The following is a 17,776-nucleotide window of genomic DNA, read 5'->3' on the forward strand; positions in this document are numbered from 1 at the left end:
CAAACACTCAGCTATTTTACCTCAGAATAACTTTTTCTCACTCAAAAACAGTTTTCCTTGACAGCAGTTTTCCACCGCACAATAAAAAAAGCCTGATTTAGAATCACGCCTTCAGCAGTTTAGCACTTAAAATCTCAGCCCCACTGGCCCAAAATGCTTGGCTACTAGTACTGAGGCAGTTTGCGTCAACAGTCAAAACAGTCAAACAGTCAGCAAGATAGAAATGGTGGCGGCAACTGCATCAGCCACAGCGACTGGAGGAGCCTCCAGCCTCCGCTACTCTTCCGGGTCTGATCACCGGCGGCTTAGGCCTGCAAACAAGCTCATGGGTTTCACAAAATTTGCCATCCACTGCCCAAATTGCTTATCTTCCACGAGGGTAAAAGAGTCTTTTCTTATCCGAGCTCTTGACCCCCAACGAGAAGAAGCAGAAGAGAATTCAAGCATCGGCAACAACAGCAGCTCTTTCGACTCTCAGGTATTCATTCAACTTTTTCCTTTTGATTAATCTCTGCCCTTTTTGTTTTGTTGGTTTTATTGGGTTCTTGCCTTTCTCTGTCTCACGCTGCTATATGATTGTCTTTGATAATTTACATGTCTATTGCGTAATTGGGATATGGGTTTTTTTACGGTATCAATGGAAAGTAATATATGGGGATTAGTGGTAATACCATCAGCTACTGCTAGTGATATTGTGATTTCAAGAAGCTTTGTTTGGTAAATCTTGTGGCTCAAATTTGAGGAAATAGCAGTAGTGTCATTTTCAGACCAATTAGAAACTGTAACTTGAATATAAACCTCTGAAAAGCTATTGAATTGATGGTAAGCTGGTATTTTAATCATTGTTGTAGCTTTCTTGTTACAATCTAGGTTCTGCAGAGAAATTATGCTTTAACTAAGTAGTTTAACTGGGCAGTGGGCAGCTGTATTGTTACTAGAATGAGAAAGAAGGGTCATGTATCACCATATCTGTAGGTTCTGCAGTGTGTTTTGGTCAGATGTTGACATGGTGTATTTTGTATATCTAAGATAGAAAGCAACTTCGTTAATTTGTGTGGCCTGATTAGTATTGATAAGATCAACCAATTCACTAGAGAGAGAAAGAGGGGAGGGGGAGGGGGGGGGGGGGGGGGGGCAAGAGTTAGATCATTTTGTTGAATGGTATCATATAACAGCAATCCAAGTTTGGGGCTGATCCTTTTTTAATGAACTTTGCAAAAATTGATGGTTTGAATATCAAATATGTATTGTCCATATTCAGTGCTGCATTTACTTTCTTTGGTAGTTCACTCAAGTAGAAAGAAAGAGATGTAAGCTTCAATATATGTATGACAAGACATTGGTTTTGTTAGCATTATCAATATGATTTTTTGGTTCTCTTCTAACAGTACTGTTTTCATCTGAAGCAGTTGTACTCTTTACATAATTCTTGCAAGTTTTCCACTTTGTTCGTGTTTATTTTGCTTGCTCATCTATAAAATAAATGGTCAGACTGTGATCAGATCAAATTGTTTACCAAAGTAGTGAGTTTTTTTCTCTTTTTTCAATGACTTCAAATTCATTAATTCATGTTCTCTTGTCTAGTCAGCCCTAAGGGAATATGTTTTACAGGCCTATCTGACATGTTTGAGTGTCTAAGTACATATTTCATTAGGCTTCTCTCATATCAGGGAAAATGGATAAAGTGGCTTCTTTTGTAGTTTTTGATGTTCTATATTCTTGACGAATTGGCTTGACATGTCTTGGGAAAATAGAACGGAAACAAAGCCACATTTTTTAGGAGGATTTCTTACCATTGTGATTCTCCAGCAGGTAGCAAACAGAACATTTGACCTAAATTTGCCAATTTTGGGTCTACATATGAGTAATCCAACTCTGTAGAAGTAATTCATTGTGTTAGACAACCTCATTAATCTCATTAATTCCATTTATTTATTCTCTGACTTACCTTGTATAGCTCTCTCTAGTCAACTCTCTTAATTGTAAATCCCAATAATTTAGGCTTAATTCTTGTATTTGTTTTATTCAGTGGTTTAGTCATGATTTAGACCTAGACTGTATCTATTTAATTATACCTCCAAGAGAGAAGAATACATCAGAAAATTCCCAAACTTTCGCATTGAAAATTTAAAATATACATGATCAAACCTGAAATCAAAGGACTGGCAATTGTTGGGATAGCCCAGTTGGAAGGGCCGTAGAATTTACCCCCTGCACCCAAGTTCGACACCCACCACCCCCCCCCCCCCTCCCCAGCTCCTCTGGAATAAAAAATAAAAAAAATCTAAGGACTGAATAATGCATATAACATATCAACTCAACTACAAAAAGATTGGGGTTGGCTACACGGGTCCTATTGCCAAAAGGCTCAAAACTAATAAGGACCCCCAAGATTAAAAAGACATCTTATGTCTTTTGGTATTTTTAACATGAGACGGTTCTTTAAACATTCACATCATCGAAGAATATTCTAAATGCATTCTTTGGTGTAAACAGGACGATTTGGAATATCTGGGGAAGCTGGTAGCTGGCTCCTTTGTAGGTGCAGCTGTAATAAAGTACGGAAGCATAGTTTTCCCAGAGGTAACCAGACCCAACATCATACAGGCTCTTATCATGATATTAACTCCTGTTATTGTAGCTATTTTTCTTTTGATCAAGCAAAGTCGTGTGGAGGGGCGAAGCTAGGAATGTAGTAGTCGTGTAATTTAGCATGTAATACCGTGGTTCTGTTTGAGAACGAAATACCAACACATATACTCTTGGTATATGAGAATGGAATACCATAAGAATGCATGAGCAATGAGATTTTCTTATAAAATTGGCCAATGGTATATGCTTCATATGATGAGGTTGTCCAGGATGGGATGGGAATCAATTGGATTAAAATAATTTTAATACTATTTATATCAATTCCACATGTGTGGACAGCACCTTCCAGCCATATCATTGCTTGTTGATTAATTCATCACATGTACATTAATATCTTAACTGGTATTGTCCCCATTTGGAGCTATCTCATTACAAAGACAATCATTTTTGTACCTTCTTGTGTAGTCCTAGGTCTCAAAACCTTCATCTTGTCCCCAATTGAAATGAGACTCCAGTGTCGCATGCATATATCCACTCTTCCCTCTCTCCAGTGTCATGAAAATCTTGCTGCTGAGAAAATAAGATTGTATGCCAGGAAATCAGAAATCAAACCTAAATCGGTAACATTAGAATTTGACAACCAGAAACTGAAAATTCAAGATTGAACTATTAGATCGGATGACTTGATAGAGACCGAGGTACTGAATTACTGATGATCAGTTTGGGCAAGAGCCTCCTCAATCAATCATGCAATCAATTAGTTACATACATGTACACTGTTGAAATCCTTGATGGTGTATCGCTTCTTGGAAATCCTCCTGATGTCCTGCAGTACTGCATACAATGTGTTGTTATGAAGATGGAATTTAATTCTATAATTCTACAGTTAGCTGGAGTTAAATCAACTTCTTACAGTTGAGGAAATTAGCAACTTCAAGTGAATATACACTGTTGAAAGTTTTAGTTTGGACTACACCTCATGAACACACCAGACAGCTATCTTAGAGCACCATTTTCCAAATCACCTGAAAATTTCACAAGCTATTTTGGTGACTATAAGTCTTGTGTGCATTACAATATATAATGTATATGAAACTTGATCTCCATCCATTACCAATTGGTTTTGGGTGTTGGATGTTCTAACTTCTACAGTGATCCCTTGATTTCCATCAATGGCCTTTAGTCCTTTACCTACTTAGATGCCAAAAATTCAATGATCAATATGTCATGTAAAGATATCACTGAGAATTTGGGTTCAAAAGAAAAAAGATTACAAAGGCCTATGAAACTAGAATTCCAGCTTCTGAAAGCTTATAAGGGAAATACAAAAATAGTATGTGTACCCAATATGGCATGCAGATGGCTGATAGGGCCTGTTGAGGAGAGTCATGCCATGGATTTCTTTGAATTCTTTGTATTTCTTCAACATCAAGATACATATAAATTAATATCCCCCAAAAGGGCGACCCTGATGGAATTACATGTACAAATATACTGAATTTACATGTACTAATATATAATTTGTGAATGTTTAAGTACATATTTCCTCTCAGAAATAAAAATAAAAAATAAAATACAAGAGAAATGATGGATGAAATCCTGGAGGCTGCATTGAACAGATGGAATTACATGCACAATTTGTGTACAGAGGTCAACATGACAATCGAAAATCTTGAAAGTCGATCATGATCGAATTCAAATGAGACTTTGATCAGGGATACTTGATCCACTCTTCTCTCTTTCCATGCCATGAAAATCTTCTGCCCTGCATAGAATTAGAATATGTTTCTGAAATGAATCACAAGAATGGATCATTGTATTCTACAGCTAGCATAGAATATGGAGTTAAAATCATCATTTAACAATTGAGGAAATTGGCATCTATACTTGATTGGATTGCAGCAATTATCACTAAACAATGGTAGCTAGTCTTTCTGAACAAAACAAGTTTGATCGATGACAGAATGAATAAATACATAAATATAATTAGAGCTTAATTAATTAATTACCCGGCAAAAGAGGAGGATGAGACTGAATCTGTGGAATCATTCTGTGTCTTGCTGGATCCAAATTCGATGATAGAAATACATAAATTAATATAAGAGCTTAATTATTTAATTAATTACCAGAAAGAAGAGGAGGATGAGATTGCTGGGACGAGTTCAGCTAAACTCTGCATTTTCCTTGGCTTCGTCGTCTTGCTGGATCCAAACTCCGTCTTTTTGAACAGTCTTCGAATTGATTCTGATGTTTGGAATGTGAGAAATCTTGGGCCACTCCTTTCCTCTGCCTTTCTGGCATCCAGCTGCTAGAATGTCACAATGATAGATGGTCAAATTCTGCAGTGGTGTCTTCCGTAGAAACTCTGGCAGTGTTTGTAGTTCATAGCAACAGGACAGTTGTAAGGAAGAAAGGCATGGCATTATTGTAATTTGAGAATCCTCCTCCTGCCCACCTGCCATTACTTCCCACTCTTCCCAACGCGGCATGTCATTGAATACAAGTTGTTTCAAATTTGGGAATAAAACAAGTGACGACGATGATGCCCTGCTTTCTAATTCTATTCTTGACAACCCAAATCCCACCTTTCTCGCATAATGCAAATGCTCAATTCTCAGCCATTCAAGGGACATCAATTTCCCCAAAAGAGTCACAACTTCACAAGAACCCCGAGAGATCCAAAGCCTTGTCAAATGGTTTAAAGACATCATCCAATTGGGAGACAGTGTGGTGCCACTGTATTGACGGATAACTAAACATTCCAAATTTGGATTTGGTTGTAAGGCATTCAGTATTTTTTCATTGATGCCCATCTGCTCTTTTCCAATAGGAAACCATAGTTCCAAAGAGAGAAGGTGGTTCTTATTCACCAATTGTGCTTTCTCAGCATCACTCGCATCTTTCACATTCCACAAAATTAAAGAAAGACGCCCCTGAAGCTGGTCCATGTTTCTCAGATCACTTAAGTTGAATGCTTCCTTGTACTCATCACCATGATAATAAAGCCGATCTAGCGTTCGCAGACTTGTTAACCTCCCAATCCCTTTTGGCAACTTTAGAGAGTTACTCAACATAACATGAAGATGCTTTAAGTTAATCAGCTTTCCCATGGCCTCAGGTAAAGTTGTAAGTCCACTGCACCATATAAGTCGCAGAGTTTGGAGATTGAATAAATTACACAGAGTGTCAGGTAACTTCTTCAAACCTGTGTTATTAGATAAATCTAGATACCTCAAGTGCACCAACTCACCAACCACCTCTGGAACTTCTTGGATGGAGTTGTCACTCAGATTCAACGTCCTAAGACATTTCAATTGTAAAAACAACTCTGGGCCAAAACTAGTAATTTTTGAATTAAAAGTTGCGAGAGTCCGCAAACTTTTGCAATTCTGAAAAGAAACAGCAAGTGGACCCTCGGGTGCAAACATCAAGGAAAAATGACGAACCTTATCACCCGCCAACTCCATACTCTCATAGCCACCCTTAAACTCCATACTAAGACATTCATTCTTGGTCAGAAATTGTAGAAAGTCATGCACAATATCATGCATTTTGCAGCTTATAGTTATTCCAAAAAACTTATCTTCCACAAAATCTTGGAAGAAAGACCGCATTGACAAGTTATCAAAATACATTTGACCTACTATTTCCTTCTCTTTGTTTCCATTTGAATTAAGAAAATTTTGTGACATCCACAACTCAATCAAATTGTCTTTATCAATTACACAATCTTTTGGGAAAGTAACACAATATAAAAGACAACGTTTGACCGTTGGAACCAAATCATAATAACTTAGTAACAATGGTTGGAATACTTGTTTTTGAACCACATCTGACTTCCATATTTTACTATTCAAAACATCTAGCCATTCTCTCCTCGTTCTCTTATAGCGCATGAGACCACCTAATGTCTTCGCAACAAGAGGCAAGCCCTTGCACTTTTTTACAAGTTCTTCACCAATATCTTCAAACACTTTGGACTCATCTCCTACCCTATCACCAAATGCAATGTGATAGAATAATGACCTACAATTTTGATCACTCAACCCCGTCAAACGGATGCTATGAGTAGCTGCACCCATCATCCTAGCTACCTCCTCTTTTCGTGTTGTCACCACTATCCTACTACCTATAGCACCACTTTGCAAAGGTAGCTTTAACTTATCCCACTCATTATTGTCTTCGGCCCACACATCATCCAAGACAAGGAGGAACTTCTTTCCTTTAACGTATTCACAAATACATTGCAATAAAGAATCCAACTTATTTGAATTTAGAGTACTATCATTTTTATTGAAACCTTCAATGATTTCTTTGGCAATCTTGATCTCATCAAATGGGTCTGAGACACAAACCCATATTCTATTGTCAAATTGGGCCTTCACTTTTTCATCATTATAGGCCAATTGGGCAAGAGTTGTCTTGCCAATTCCTCCCATCCCTACAATAGGGATGACGAGGGGGGTTGTCATTCTTTCACTACTCTCACTCAACAACTTGCTTACTAATATTTCCTTTTCGTTTACTCGACCAAATGTCATATCGACAAAAGAAGAACTCTTTCGTCGTTCAAGTTGTTCAATGCCACTTTTTGTGTGTTGAAATTGAAAGTTATAATTTTGTCTATCACTAGCAATCACAGCTAACCTTTCATTTAACACATTTATCTTCATGGCAATTTCACGACGAAGAATTACTTGACTGACTTGGCCAAAATAAAACCAAGGGGCAGGAATGCAGGAACATACCTTCTTCTTAGTAACACGAGCATTTCCAACTTGCTTTTCTTCTTGGCGAATACGATGTTTCAGGATTTCTGTGTTCCACTCATCTAACACGTCGTCCATCTCGTACGATACTTCCTTCAGATTGTCCAGCCAATATCTCACGTCAACCTCCTTCACTTGCCTCTCCTCTGCATTCTCGAGCACGGCTTGAATAGCTTTGAAATTGTGGGTGAGCTTTGCAACATCTTTCTTAACATTCCCGACTAGTCTAACCTCTTGTTTTACAATTGAACCAAGCTGTTCAATGAGTAGGCTAATGAGTGCTTCAGCCATTGTTAGCGTTAGCAATCAATTGATAGTGGAAAAAGAAGGGAAATATGAACACAATTAGAAAAAATAACAAACTAGTACGTGTTGGCTTGTAGGGCTAGGGTTATTCTCTCCAACAAGTTTTATAGTGATATGAGGCTGAAGATTTTGCTTCTAAGGCAATTCAGGCACCACTACACACACACGCTAACAAGAATGGAACTTAATGCTTACTTGTTCCTTCCTTTTATTCCTTACTTGTTCCTTCTTATTTGTTTCTTTTATTCCTTCTCGTTTTCCCAACTGTATTCCCATATTCTTTTCGTCCAAAAACGATAAGGACAAATAGGACGCCCATGCGCAAAAGAGTTCACCCTTCAATTAAAGTTTACATTTTGGCTCACCATGAATTTGTTTACATTTTATGCATATCTAACATTAAAGTTTAGATTGTCATGAACACATGATTTGGTAGGAAGAGGGCCCGGATTGGCTACTCCCAGCCTTGCATGTAACCGTTTGGATGAATATTAATAATTAACTGGCCAAGGGCCTCTCTCTCAAAAAAAAAAAAAAAATGTTTTGCATGCATCATTTCTGTCATTAATAATTTTCGAATCAAGGAGTTATTCTTGATCCAAAAATTGAGTTCACGTACAACACAACTTAACATGCACAAACATTTTCATACCTCAAACTTTCAATTTAATCACACTTTCAGGGAAAACAGGAATGAAAATTAACAGAGGTAAACTAATGAAGTGATCATTTCCATTAAGTTATGATGACTACAGAATATGAAGTCTTTAGTACGTGCTCAAAACTCAATGGTCACGAATTGTTTCTGCATGTGAACAAAAGCCTCACCAACCAAGAGGAATTCCATGAACCTCTCTAAAAATGGAATATACATTAAAAAGTTTTTGCCGCCCTAACTTGCTAGGTGATACACGTACAATAAATAAAATAATATCTGCTAGCCCACAATTCAATATCTTAACTACAATGCTGGCAAGGTAAGACATCGGAAATGATTGACTGTGCATGGCTCATTCAAGACCACTTCTGGGAGGAAGAAAAAATCTAGAGCCAACTTTTACTCAGCAGTGAGTGTAAGTTTGGACTAGACCTCATAAGCACACCAGACTATAGATTGTCTTTCAGCCATTTTAGAGCACCATTTGCAATAGACCTGAGAATTTTGGTCAATGGCAGTGTCATATGATGAGTAATCAACAGGAGATAAAAGCAAATATGATACAGAAATAAGGATCTGGAGAACAGTATACTCTATATTATGAGCACCTCAAGAGCTCATAAGTAAATATAGGATTTACAGATTTGGATATTCCAGACTTGTGACGCAATGATTAGCTCCAGGAAATTGGTAGCAACAGAGTTTTCTTTTTATTTTTTGGAATAAATTTAGAATTTACACTCAGGTAATTGATGACCATAGTATGTGAAATATATGAGAGAGAGAGAGAGAGAGATTATTACCCAGCAAAGTCTTTTAACTTCTTCCATGGGTCATCTTGATCACCTTCCTCCATTTTCTCTGAAACTGTTCCCGCCTCAGTTTCCGTACGATTTGCTGCAGAAGCAAAGATCAAATTCAAGTCAGGTAAATCTGCACAATGACCTTAACCGTATAAAGTTCTGTCCTACAAATCTGATGATTAATGACATTAATTCACCCAGCTCAAAGTTGAAAAAGGTTTACCAAAACACAGATGAGTGCACACACCGAGAACACATCCTCAAATGATAAAAGTGATTACTTACCAACTGGCTGGGATTTAGGGCGAGTACGTGAACGGCTGGTGGTAGTATTATTCAGTAAAGAAAGTTCTTCAAGCAATTCACGCTCCTTGACACTATAAAATGAAAGCAAAATCTGTTCGAGTTAAAATTTAAGTTAAAATTTCAACAAAAATGTCCACTGTTTACAGATTACAACTTTCCAAGAAACCAGACACTTAGAGACCTCTTCAATGTGCATTATTCGTGAGGTGTCCACATCATGCAAAATACTTGTTTATATTGTCTGCATGAATTTGCATCCACAGCACAACCAAGCATGCATGTGAGCTGACATCCTTCCTCTCAACAGTGTTCATCTCCCTTTTCTTTTTCCTTTTTTTTCCAAGTTTTAAGTCTTTTATTGATTTTGGAAGCTACTACCACATTTCTGTTTCTTTAAAAATGTATAGTTTAGTCACGTGTGTTTTTACTTAGCTTACATATTGCTTCAAAGCATACACCAAGTAACCAAACATTAAAATATCTGAGGTTTGTAACAGTGCACCAAAGTCAAGACAAGACAGGGGGAGAAAAATGGATTAGTGACACTATCAGTTACCCAGTTACAATGACAATAAAAAAGAAAAAGAGACAGTTGTGTACCTGATACGATTTGGTATGGTTACTTTAATTGTAAATACATGATCACCACGTATCGATGGCTTATTCAGCTTTGGTACTCCTTTTTTTGCCAGGACAAGAATGTCCCCAGGTTGGGTACCTGGTGGAATTTGTAGTGTAGTAATCCCTTCAACTGTTTTTACCTGTTTACATGGCAGAAATTCAATCAATGGGCCATGCAAAAAATTCCTGAGAAATTTGAGGCAAAAAAGAAGTCAAACAAACACGGAAAGCCCTATAATTCTCTGTTCTCAAGAAGTTAGTCAGATACTAAACAAAAATATAATTTCAGCTTCTGAAGGCTCAGAAGGTATGACAAAGGAACATAATGGGACATCTGGAATTATTTGGTCTCAAAAGTGTAGCAAAAAACTGACATTGAGAGTCATCTGGAAGAACATGACTTGTCGTGAAATAGAAAACTATTTAACATACATCCACAGGTCAACATAGTGAAGGGAGTAATCAAAGGGCATTATGTTATGGAGAAGTAAGCTTCATCCACAAAGTTAGCAAAAAACTAACGTTGAGAGTCTGCCAGATAACCAGTATAAATCTTCACGATTAAACTACTCCAACCCATTAAAACCTTTTAGTGAGATAAATACAGTGGATTATAAATTAATTAATTAAATTGGAAGCATGAATTTATCTAATGGACTATGCTGAATAAAATAAAACTTTACCTTAACAACAGCCCCCATTATGGCATCCAGATAGCTGATAGATACTGTTGAGGAGAGATTTATGCCATCTCTTTGAATTCCTTCTATTTTTTCAACATCAAGATATACATAAAGATCCCCAGGAGGCCCCCTGATGAAATAACAAGATTAAAAAATGATTCTAAACCATGCATCATAACATGAGATATACATATAGTACTTCTTAGGTGCAGACAAAACACATGCGCACTGCTGCTGTTCAAATGGCACCTCTGGCCGTTCAAACAGCACAGTAAAAATGAGCAAAACGCGCCCATTTAATGCCCAAAATTAAAGCACACATACATAAGTCCATATGCCAAACTGTGAAAGAACAGGAGCAAAAGAGAAATAGGGAAACTATAGAAACAAGACGAATAAGTCTTCAAAGCCTCAATCATCTTCAAATGATTTCTCTGCTCCAATTCTATTTGTGATTTTGACTGATAAGCCATTTATAAACTTTGTAGCATATAAATAGTGCTCCCACAAAGAAGATAAACTAATATCAACACAACCAAAGAAATCCTGTGTAAAAAATTTCCAGTTGTACATGTCAAATATGAGCCTTTTATATACTTGAAAAGTATGAATGATGAGAACATACAGATCATAAATAATATCATGCATAGATTCACTATTCATATAAATAGTTGCAATATCTACCTTACCACATAAACAAAGAATATAACTCGAAACAATGATCTACCAAAGAGACTTTATAATGAAGGTCAAAAACCAAAAGAAAATTCAACCACCTACCCTCTCGGTCCAGCATCTCCCTCTCCAGCAACTCTGAGAATGCTACCAGAGCTAACACCCGGAGGAACTTTAACTTTAATGTTTTTCTTAACACGAACACGTCCTTCACCAGAGCACTTCCGACAATATTCAGAAATGACTTCACCATCTCCACCACAATTTGGACATACAGAAACCTAACATGAACAGAAGTATAACTCAAAATTCAAAACATTATGTAACTAGTTTTGCACAGAAGATGAAGTGCCAGTAACTGAGTGAAGCAATGTCAACTTAAAACTAATCCCTTAGTCATAACTACTTGGGGAATATATCAAATGTACCTTCAGATTCATGAACATGTAGACCTCAATAACTTGAGCAATCAGCTCCATTTAAGAGGTGTCATTTCTCACCACCTGAAATCATTTTATGCCCTTCCCATTACAGCACCTTCTAAGTGAACCACATCATTCCTAAGTGATGTATTCATCACATGTAAACTTACACCTCAACCAGTATTCTCTCATCTTATCCCCAGTTGGTGCTATCTAACAGACTAACACAACCATTTTGTACCTTCTTGTCTGATGACAGATCTCAAAACACTTACCCAGATTTAGTCAATTTATGAACCCTGTTCTGCAACTGTGAACAAAAAAAATATACAAGCAAAGTATGGTTCATAATTTTTTGGAACTGTGACAAGAACTTCAATTATTTCTGCCACATTCATTGGGATTGGCCGCCCATAATAGCCACGGAAGCGATTAAATAGCTTTGGTAAGACGCAAGAAGGTTCCTCTACACACTCATAGTAGGATGCATTTTCTAAAAGTCACTCTGGCCATTCCACTCAATGAAAGAATTGAAGAAAAAAAATCTCTAACGTAAATACATTTTAACAGTAGACTTGGTGACAAAGATGGCAAGTGTAATCTATGCCATCATATATAAGGCAGAGGTTCACTTATGGCACATGCTTTAAACCATTGACTATCCAAAAAATGAAAATTGGTCCCACTAGCAGTTTCCACTTTCAGGATTAATATCCTCATGCTGATCAAATAAAAGAGCATAATCTAAATCAACAAATGAAAAACATCAAACTTATCAACAAATAAGAAGCCAAGATTATATTGTGTGTTTTTCCTGCATTATATTGCAAGATAATATTAACAGTCAATCTACTCTTCAGAAAGGCAATCAGTCATGAGAAAAATTTGAGGTGCATACTATATGTATACAAAACTGGATAAATTTCTAAACCAATCATTAAGCAGTGAAAAAAAAAAAAGAGAAAAAAGCATGAGGACTTTACTATAGGCACATATCACACTACATGACTTTTTTCTTATTTTGACTTAATATGCAAATGTACTTAACAGCCAGAAGCACAAAGTTACCTGGGAAAACAAGCCAAAAGGTGTCTGCTCTGTTCTCATAACTTGACCCCTCCCACCACAAGTAGAACATATCCTCATTTTGGAGCCAATTTTTCCTCCAGTTCCAGTGCAAACTTCACATGTTTCCAGATGGGAAAGTTCAAATTCTTTTTCCACTCCAAATATAGCCTCAGAAAATTCTAAAGTGATGTCATAACTGAACATATTTGGACCAGGAGTCAACTAACTCGTCCATGGAATATTCATTTTGTATCACAACAATAACTGAACAATAGGAGAAGGAAGACATTTTCTAAGACAGTGAGACAAATCACCACAATTCAGTATTAAAATATAACATGTTGCAAACAGTAAGACGTAGTAGTAAAAGATTATACATGAGAGCAAGTAGCAGTGAGGCCCTAATACTCTTTATCGTTATAATGACAAGGCATAATTTCAAGTAAGGTTAATAAAGGACATTAAACAACTGTGCTACTGACTATTGCAAACTACTCAAAACCAACCTAAGCAACCCAAGCAAATTAAATTTCTATAGATTTACAAAAAAATAATCTTCTCAACAATCAATCAATTTCAAACTCTTTTTCTTAATCATTGCTTAGCTTCATGTCTGCTTAGACAACAAAATCACTAATCAGGCATCCATGAGTATGACCCAATCCTTCTAACTTAGCCTCATGTTTAAGAAGGTAAAGATATTGTACTAAAATGAGGAAATAAAATTAAATAGAAGGAATTGAATTAGAATAAGAATCCCTTAATATTTCATCAACACAAAGAAAGTTCGTGGTAAAAATACAAAGATATCCCATCGATGCTAAGTTGAATTAATATTATAACAATTTGACAAGCCAACTTCAAATGCAACTAATCAAGAACTTATTAGAAAACTTCCTAACTAAGCAGAAAATCAGTATGGACATAGTCAGGTAACACAATATGAACACAGAAACTTGTTTTACATATAATTTCTCAAGCATCAAGTGAATATAATTCTTGCACTTAACAGAAAAAGGGTGGTAATCAAGAACCAGCATCTGTCTGCAACATTATGACTCACCGTATATCTTCACCCTTAGTAACGGTACTACGACGGCGTGTTCCAAAACCACGATCTATCACAGTCGGCCCAAAAAATGTCTCAAATAAATCAAAAGGATTAGTCTGCAACCAAAGAAGAGTAAAAATTGTGTAAGTTTTAAAATTTTAATAAGTATTATCATAAGCAAATGGTTACTGAAACCTTGCAGAGCTCTATACTGGCTTATACAGGTCTATTCAGGTACCTAATAATAATCAAAACAAATACTGTCTTTTAGCCATGTTGAAGAATAAGAACACAGTAGTTAATTAAATTCAATATATAGCAAAGAACTCAGGTTAACAAAAACAGCCCAAAACAGGTTTTTCAGATTTCAATACTTTTCCTAGAAATAAACATTTTCATGAGAATATAGGAAATTGCATAAGGAAACAGGGAGAACATTACCTCTCCCACAGATTACAGATGAAAGGAAAACTAGGCACGCAATTCAGGTGATCAACATATGCTAATAAGATATATACACTCTACCAGCCGTCGAAGAGGAGGCAACTACTGAACGTACGATCCCAACAAGAATAGCAACTAATTAAACAATACAAATGTAAACTTACAAAATTTACCCCATAGGCATGATTTGTGGGCAAACACCTAATAAACAAAGCAGCAATTAACTAAACGTAACATAATTACTCTAAAAAGATTGCTATATTGAGAATGTTTACTCCTCAAACAATTCTGCAATATAGAGAATGTTGCAGAGAAAGTAGCATATACATTTTCAAATAATACTGTTATATATGTTGCAGAGGAAGTAGCGCACACCTCAAATATTAAATAATGTTAATTATGAGAAAAATATTTACTATTTGTGGAGGACTATAGGGAAAAGTAGCCTCTCATTATCTCCGCATACCAAAAGATGTGTGTGTGTGGGCATGTCTATGTCTACTACGATGTTTACAACCTCATATTCAGAAATATAATGATCAAATGGGGACCATATTGCCGCAGAATAAGTCCAACAACTGGATACTGCATGGTGTGCAATGTATCAAGAAACTGCCACCTTTTCACATTTATTATTTAGATGATATTAGCAAAAAGAATCTGCAACTACATCCACTACCGTATAGGCACTTGAAGGGCCCCCTACAGTGCTCTTAACTCCAGCTTCACCATATTTATCATATAATGCTCGCTTCTTGTCATCTGATAGCACCTGACAGTGTTATACTTCAGAATTCAAAAGACAATATTACAAATGTGAAGAAAAAATGAGCAAGATAATGTACTTCATATGAGAATAATATTCACTGTTGTGGAAAAGATAACAAAAAACCCGATGAAAATGATTGAAAACCTAAAAGATTTTATGCGTGTTTCAAACTTAGAACCCTGAAAAGGAAGGAAAATCCAGAAATACAATCTGAATGTGCTATTGGCGATGCCATGGATAGAGATGGAGGTTTATGCTTGGAAAGATGATAAGCATATGTGCTAATGTAATTAACTAAGGTTGCCACCACTATAGGCACAAGTTTAGATGAACGTTGCTCACTGATTGAGAGTCTAACTTAGAGATATTCAGCATATGTTTTTACTGTTGTTCTGTTAACAATACCTCCTACATAATTTAAAAGGGAAACTTTGCAGGAAAGACAAAAGGTGAGCCACATTTGAAAAATAGAATATTAGGCAGTAGATTAAAAAAGGAGTTTATAATTGTCAAAATAAAGAAACAAGTGAAATACCAAGAAATACAAGTTTTCAAGGCAAAAACTCCCACAAGATAACAATCCACATATGATACATAAGAGGATTTGATTGAATTTTGATTTTTTTTATTTTTTATCCTGTACATGTACTTTTGTGCATTTTAAGTTTTAACCAACGTATGTCAGTAAATATTAATTAAATAACAAGTACCATGAATATACCCAATAGAATGCACCCACTGCATTTTTATGTGTTTTAATAAAACTGCATGAACTATGAAACCAATCACAGAGTATTAATTGCATCACTTGCTATAAAGATGCAACCTTGTCTTTAGTAAAGATGAGATAAAGAAAAATGGATTCATACCTCATATGCAGCACTGATCTCTTTAAACTTTTCAGTTGCTCCAGGTTGCTTGTTGACATCAGGGTGGTACTTGAGAGCAAAATAATACATAATAGGTCGGTCAGGATTCCGTACAAACTTACAAGATGTATGTTTCAAGAGCTAATTACTACTTTTTCTTTTGTTACATTAGAGGGAATCGAACCCTTGACCTATCCTAAACCTAACCCATTATCCCACCCTCCCTCACCACTTGGGCTAACCCCAAGCGCTTAGCTAGTTACTACTTTAACAGAAAAGCAGCAACTAAAATTGAAGCTAGAAAATCTGCCACCCCAATAAGTTACTTACAAATTCTTGTTATACCCAAAAGAGCTCAAGTGGTAAGGGAAATATTATGTGCCAAGTGGATGTCAATGATGGGCTTCGTTGTCATTCAATTGTATCAATTTTATTATAAGATTGCAAGTCATCAGCTGTTTGGCTGCTGAGAAAATGCCTAGTTACATACAACCCATAATTGAAATTTCAGTTATATTCTATAAAAATTCAGGTATTTACAATTTATGAATAAAATTTTCAAAGAAAAATGAAATGTAATTAAACGAAAGGGTGAAAATAAGTACCTGGCGAGCTAATCTTCGATAAGCGGTTTTGATTTCCTTACTAGTGGCCGATTTGGGAACCCCAAGAGTGGCATAGTAATCCCCAGAAGCAGCAAATACTACCCCGACGCTGCGTTTCGTGTTCAATTTCCAAGAAGAAGAAAACGAAGAAGAAGAAGAAGAAGACGGCCATGAATTAAGAGAAACGAAGCTCTTATGGGTCCTTAAGTGGGTCCCACCAAATAAAAAGGAAGAAGAAGGTGGGAAGAGAAGGTGGGGAGATGAGGAGGGGAGGAGAGAAAGAGATGTGGCGGCGGCCATTGAAGTTTTGATGAATCAGTTTCTAAGATGAAGTGAAGGTGCTTGGTATATTGTCCATGGCTGATTACTGATTGCTGATTAGTGTTGGGTTGGGTTGGGTTGGACACAGGTTGCGAGAGAGAGAGAGTGGGGGAGTGAAGATGGAAGGGAATGGTGGTGAAGTGGCCAGAGCTTGGTATATTGTCCATCACGTTTTAAATTAAATTTATGCTCTTTTTTTTTTCTTTTCCCCTACGTACATCACTTTTCTTTTCTTTTTTGGAGGAAAAATTGAGACAAAAAAAAAAAAAAGTATGCTTTTTAAAATTTAAAATTAAAATAAAATTAAAAATCTATTCATACCATCTAGCTTGTAGTCTAGTGGTATCTCTCTTCATATGGCAAAGGGCTAGAAATATAAGCACTTTTAACTTAAGAGTGCTCATATTTCTACCACCTTATTTTAACGCTTATTATTAAATTTGAAAAAATTATAAAATCACTATTCCCACATTCCATTATTCCTATAATACCCTTTGATATACAAACTCAAACACTCACTCATTAAACACTCTTTTTACCTCCCTTAACTATTATTCTACACACCTATCTTTTTTCAAATAGAAGAAAAAAATCTTATATCCATCCTATAATTCATTCCTAAATGTCAAATTAAATCTCTAAGATTGAATACTTTCTAAGTTAAAACAAACATTAAAATAGAATGAATTCTTGATCTAAAACTATAAATAAATAAAAATGGTTTAGGGTATAGAATAATTATACATTTTAATAGATATATTGACATCAATCAAATAGTATTATCGATTTTAAATTTTGATGACAAAGTAGAATT

The 17,776-nt window shown here is 36.0% G+C and overlaps 3 protein-coding genes across 4 annotated transcripts; 1 reads left to right on the plus strand and 2 right to left on the minus strand.

Annotated features, from left to right (window-relative positions):
* The first annotated feature begins 151 nt into the window (after positions 1 to 151).
* On the plus strand, positions 152 to 2,776 carry LOC147287018 (homoserine O-acetyltransferase). The gene is made up of 2 exons (XM_086238992.1): positions 152 to 478; positions 2,497 to 2,776. Exons 1-2 carry the CDS (start codon positions 224 to 226, stop codon positions 2,686 to 2,688), a joined length of 447 nt encoding a protein of 148 aa, XP_086095118.1. The 5' UTR covers positions 152 to 223; the 3' UTR covers positions 2,689 to 2,776.
* A 198-nt stretch (positions 2,777 to 2,974) lies between these two features.
* LOC147287019 (putative disease resistance protein RGA1) lies at positions 2,975 to 7,711 on the minus strand. Of its 2 annotated transcripts, none has more exons than XM_086238983.1 (6): positions 4,719 to 7,711; positions 3,936 to 4,357; positions 3,707 to 3,783; positions 3,506 to 3,617; positions 3,362 to 3,426; positions 2,975 to 3,162 (listed from the first exon to the last, which is right to left on the minus strand). In XM_086238983.1, the coding sequence occupies exon 1, from the start codon at positions 7,650 to 7,652 to the stop codon at positions 4,755 to 4,757; it is 2,898 nt and encodes a 965-aa protein (XP_086095109.1). In that variant the 5' UTR covers positions 7,653 to 7,711; the 3' UTR covers positions 2,975 to 3,162; positions 3,362 to 3,426; positions 3,506 to 3,617; positions 3,707 to 3,783; positions 3,936 to 4,357; positions 4,719 to 4,754. The 2 variants fall into 2 exon arrangements, with proteins under 2 accessions (XP_086095109.1, XP_086095108.1); XM_086238982.1 differs by having other exon boundaries at positions 4,602 to 7,711.
* Positions 7,712 to 8,379: 668 nt separating this feature from the next.
* On the minus strand, positions 8,380 to 17,115 carry LOC147287020 (Molecular chaperone Hsp40/DnaJ family protein). The gene is made up of 11 exons (XM_086238988.1): positions 16,642 to 17,115; positions 16,037 to 16,105; positions 15,078 to 15,170; positions 13,967 to 14,070; positions 12,904 to 13,099; positions 11,519 to 11,694; positions 10,739 to 10,868; positions 10,035 to 10,195; positions 9,414 to 9,505; positions 9,129 to 9,222; positions 8,380 to 8,820 (listed from the first exon to the last, which is right to left on the minus strand). Exons 1-11 carry the CDS (start codon positions 16,939 to 16,941, stop codon positions 8,775 to 8,777), a joined length of 1,461 nt encoding a protein of 486 aa, XP_086095114.1. The 5' UTR covers positions 16,942 to 17,115; the 3' UTR covers positions 8,380 to 8,774.
* Between the last annotated feature and the right edge of the window lie 661 nt (positions 17,116 to 17,776).

This window comes from Dryas octopetala, chromosome 4 (genome assembly GCF_963921425.1).
Source record: "Dryas octopetala chromosome 4, drDryOcto1.1, whole genome shotgun sequence".
Lineage (NCBI taxonomy): Eukaryota > Viridiplantae > Streptophyta > Magnoliopsida > Rosales > Rosaceae > Dryas > Dryas octopetala.

Bases quoted from the DNA above. Each gene is read 5' to 3' on its own strand.
- LOC147287020 (XM_086238988.1), bottom strand. From the start codon at position 16,941: ATGGCCGCCGCCACATCTCTTTCTCTCCTCCCCTCCTCATCTCCCCAC. The intron at 16,106-16,641 runs GTACTTATTTTC...TTTGCTCTCAAG, and splicing joins ATCGAAGATTAGCTCGCCAG to TACCACCCTGATGTCAACAA. The intron at 8,821-9,128 runs GTAATAATCTCT...CAAAATTCTCAG, and splicing joins AAGTTAAAAGACTTTGCTGG to GTCTATTGCAAATGGTGCTC.
- LOC147287018 (XM_086238992.1), top strand. From the start codon at position 224: ATGGTGGCGGCAACTGCATCAGCCACAGCGACTGGAGGAGCCTCCAGC. The intron at 479-2,496 runs GTATTCATTCAA...TGGTGTAAACAG, and splicing joins GCAGCTCTTTCGACTCTCAG to GACGATTTGGAATATCTGGG.
- LOC147287019 (XM_086238983.1), bottom strand. From the start codon at position 7,652: ATGGCTGAAGCACTCATTAGCCTACTCATTGAACAGCTTGGTTCAATT.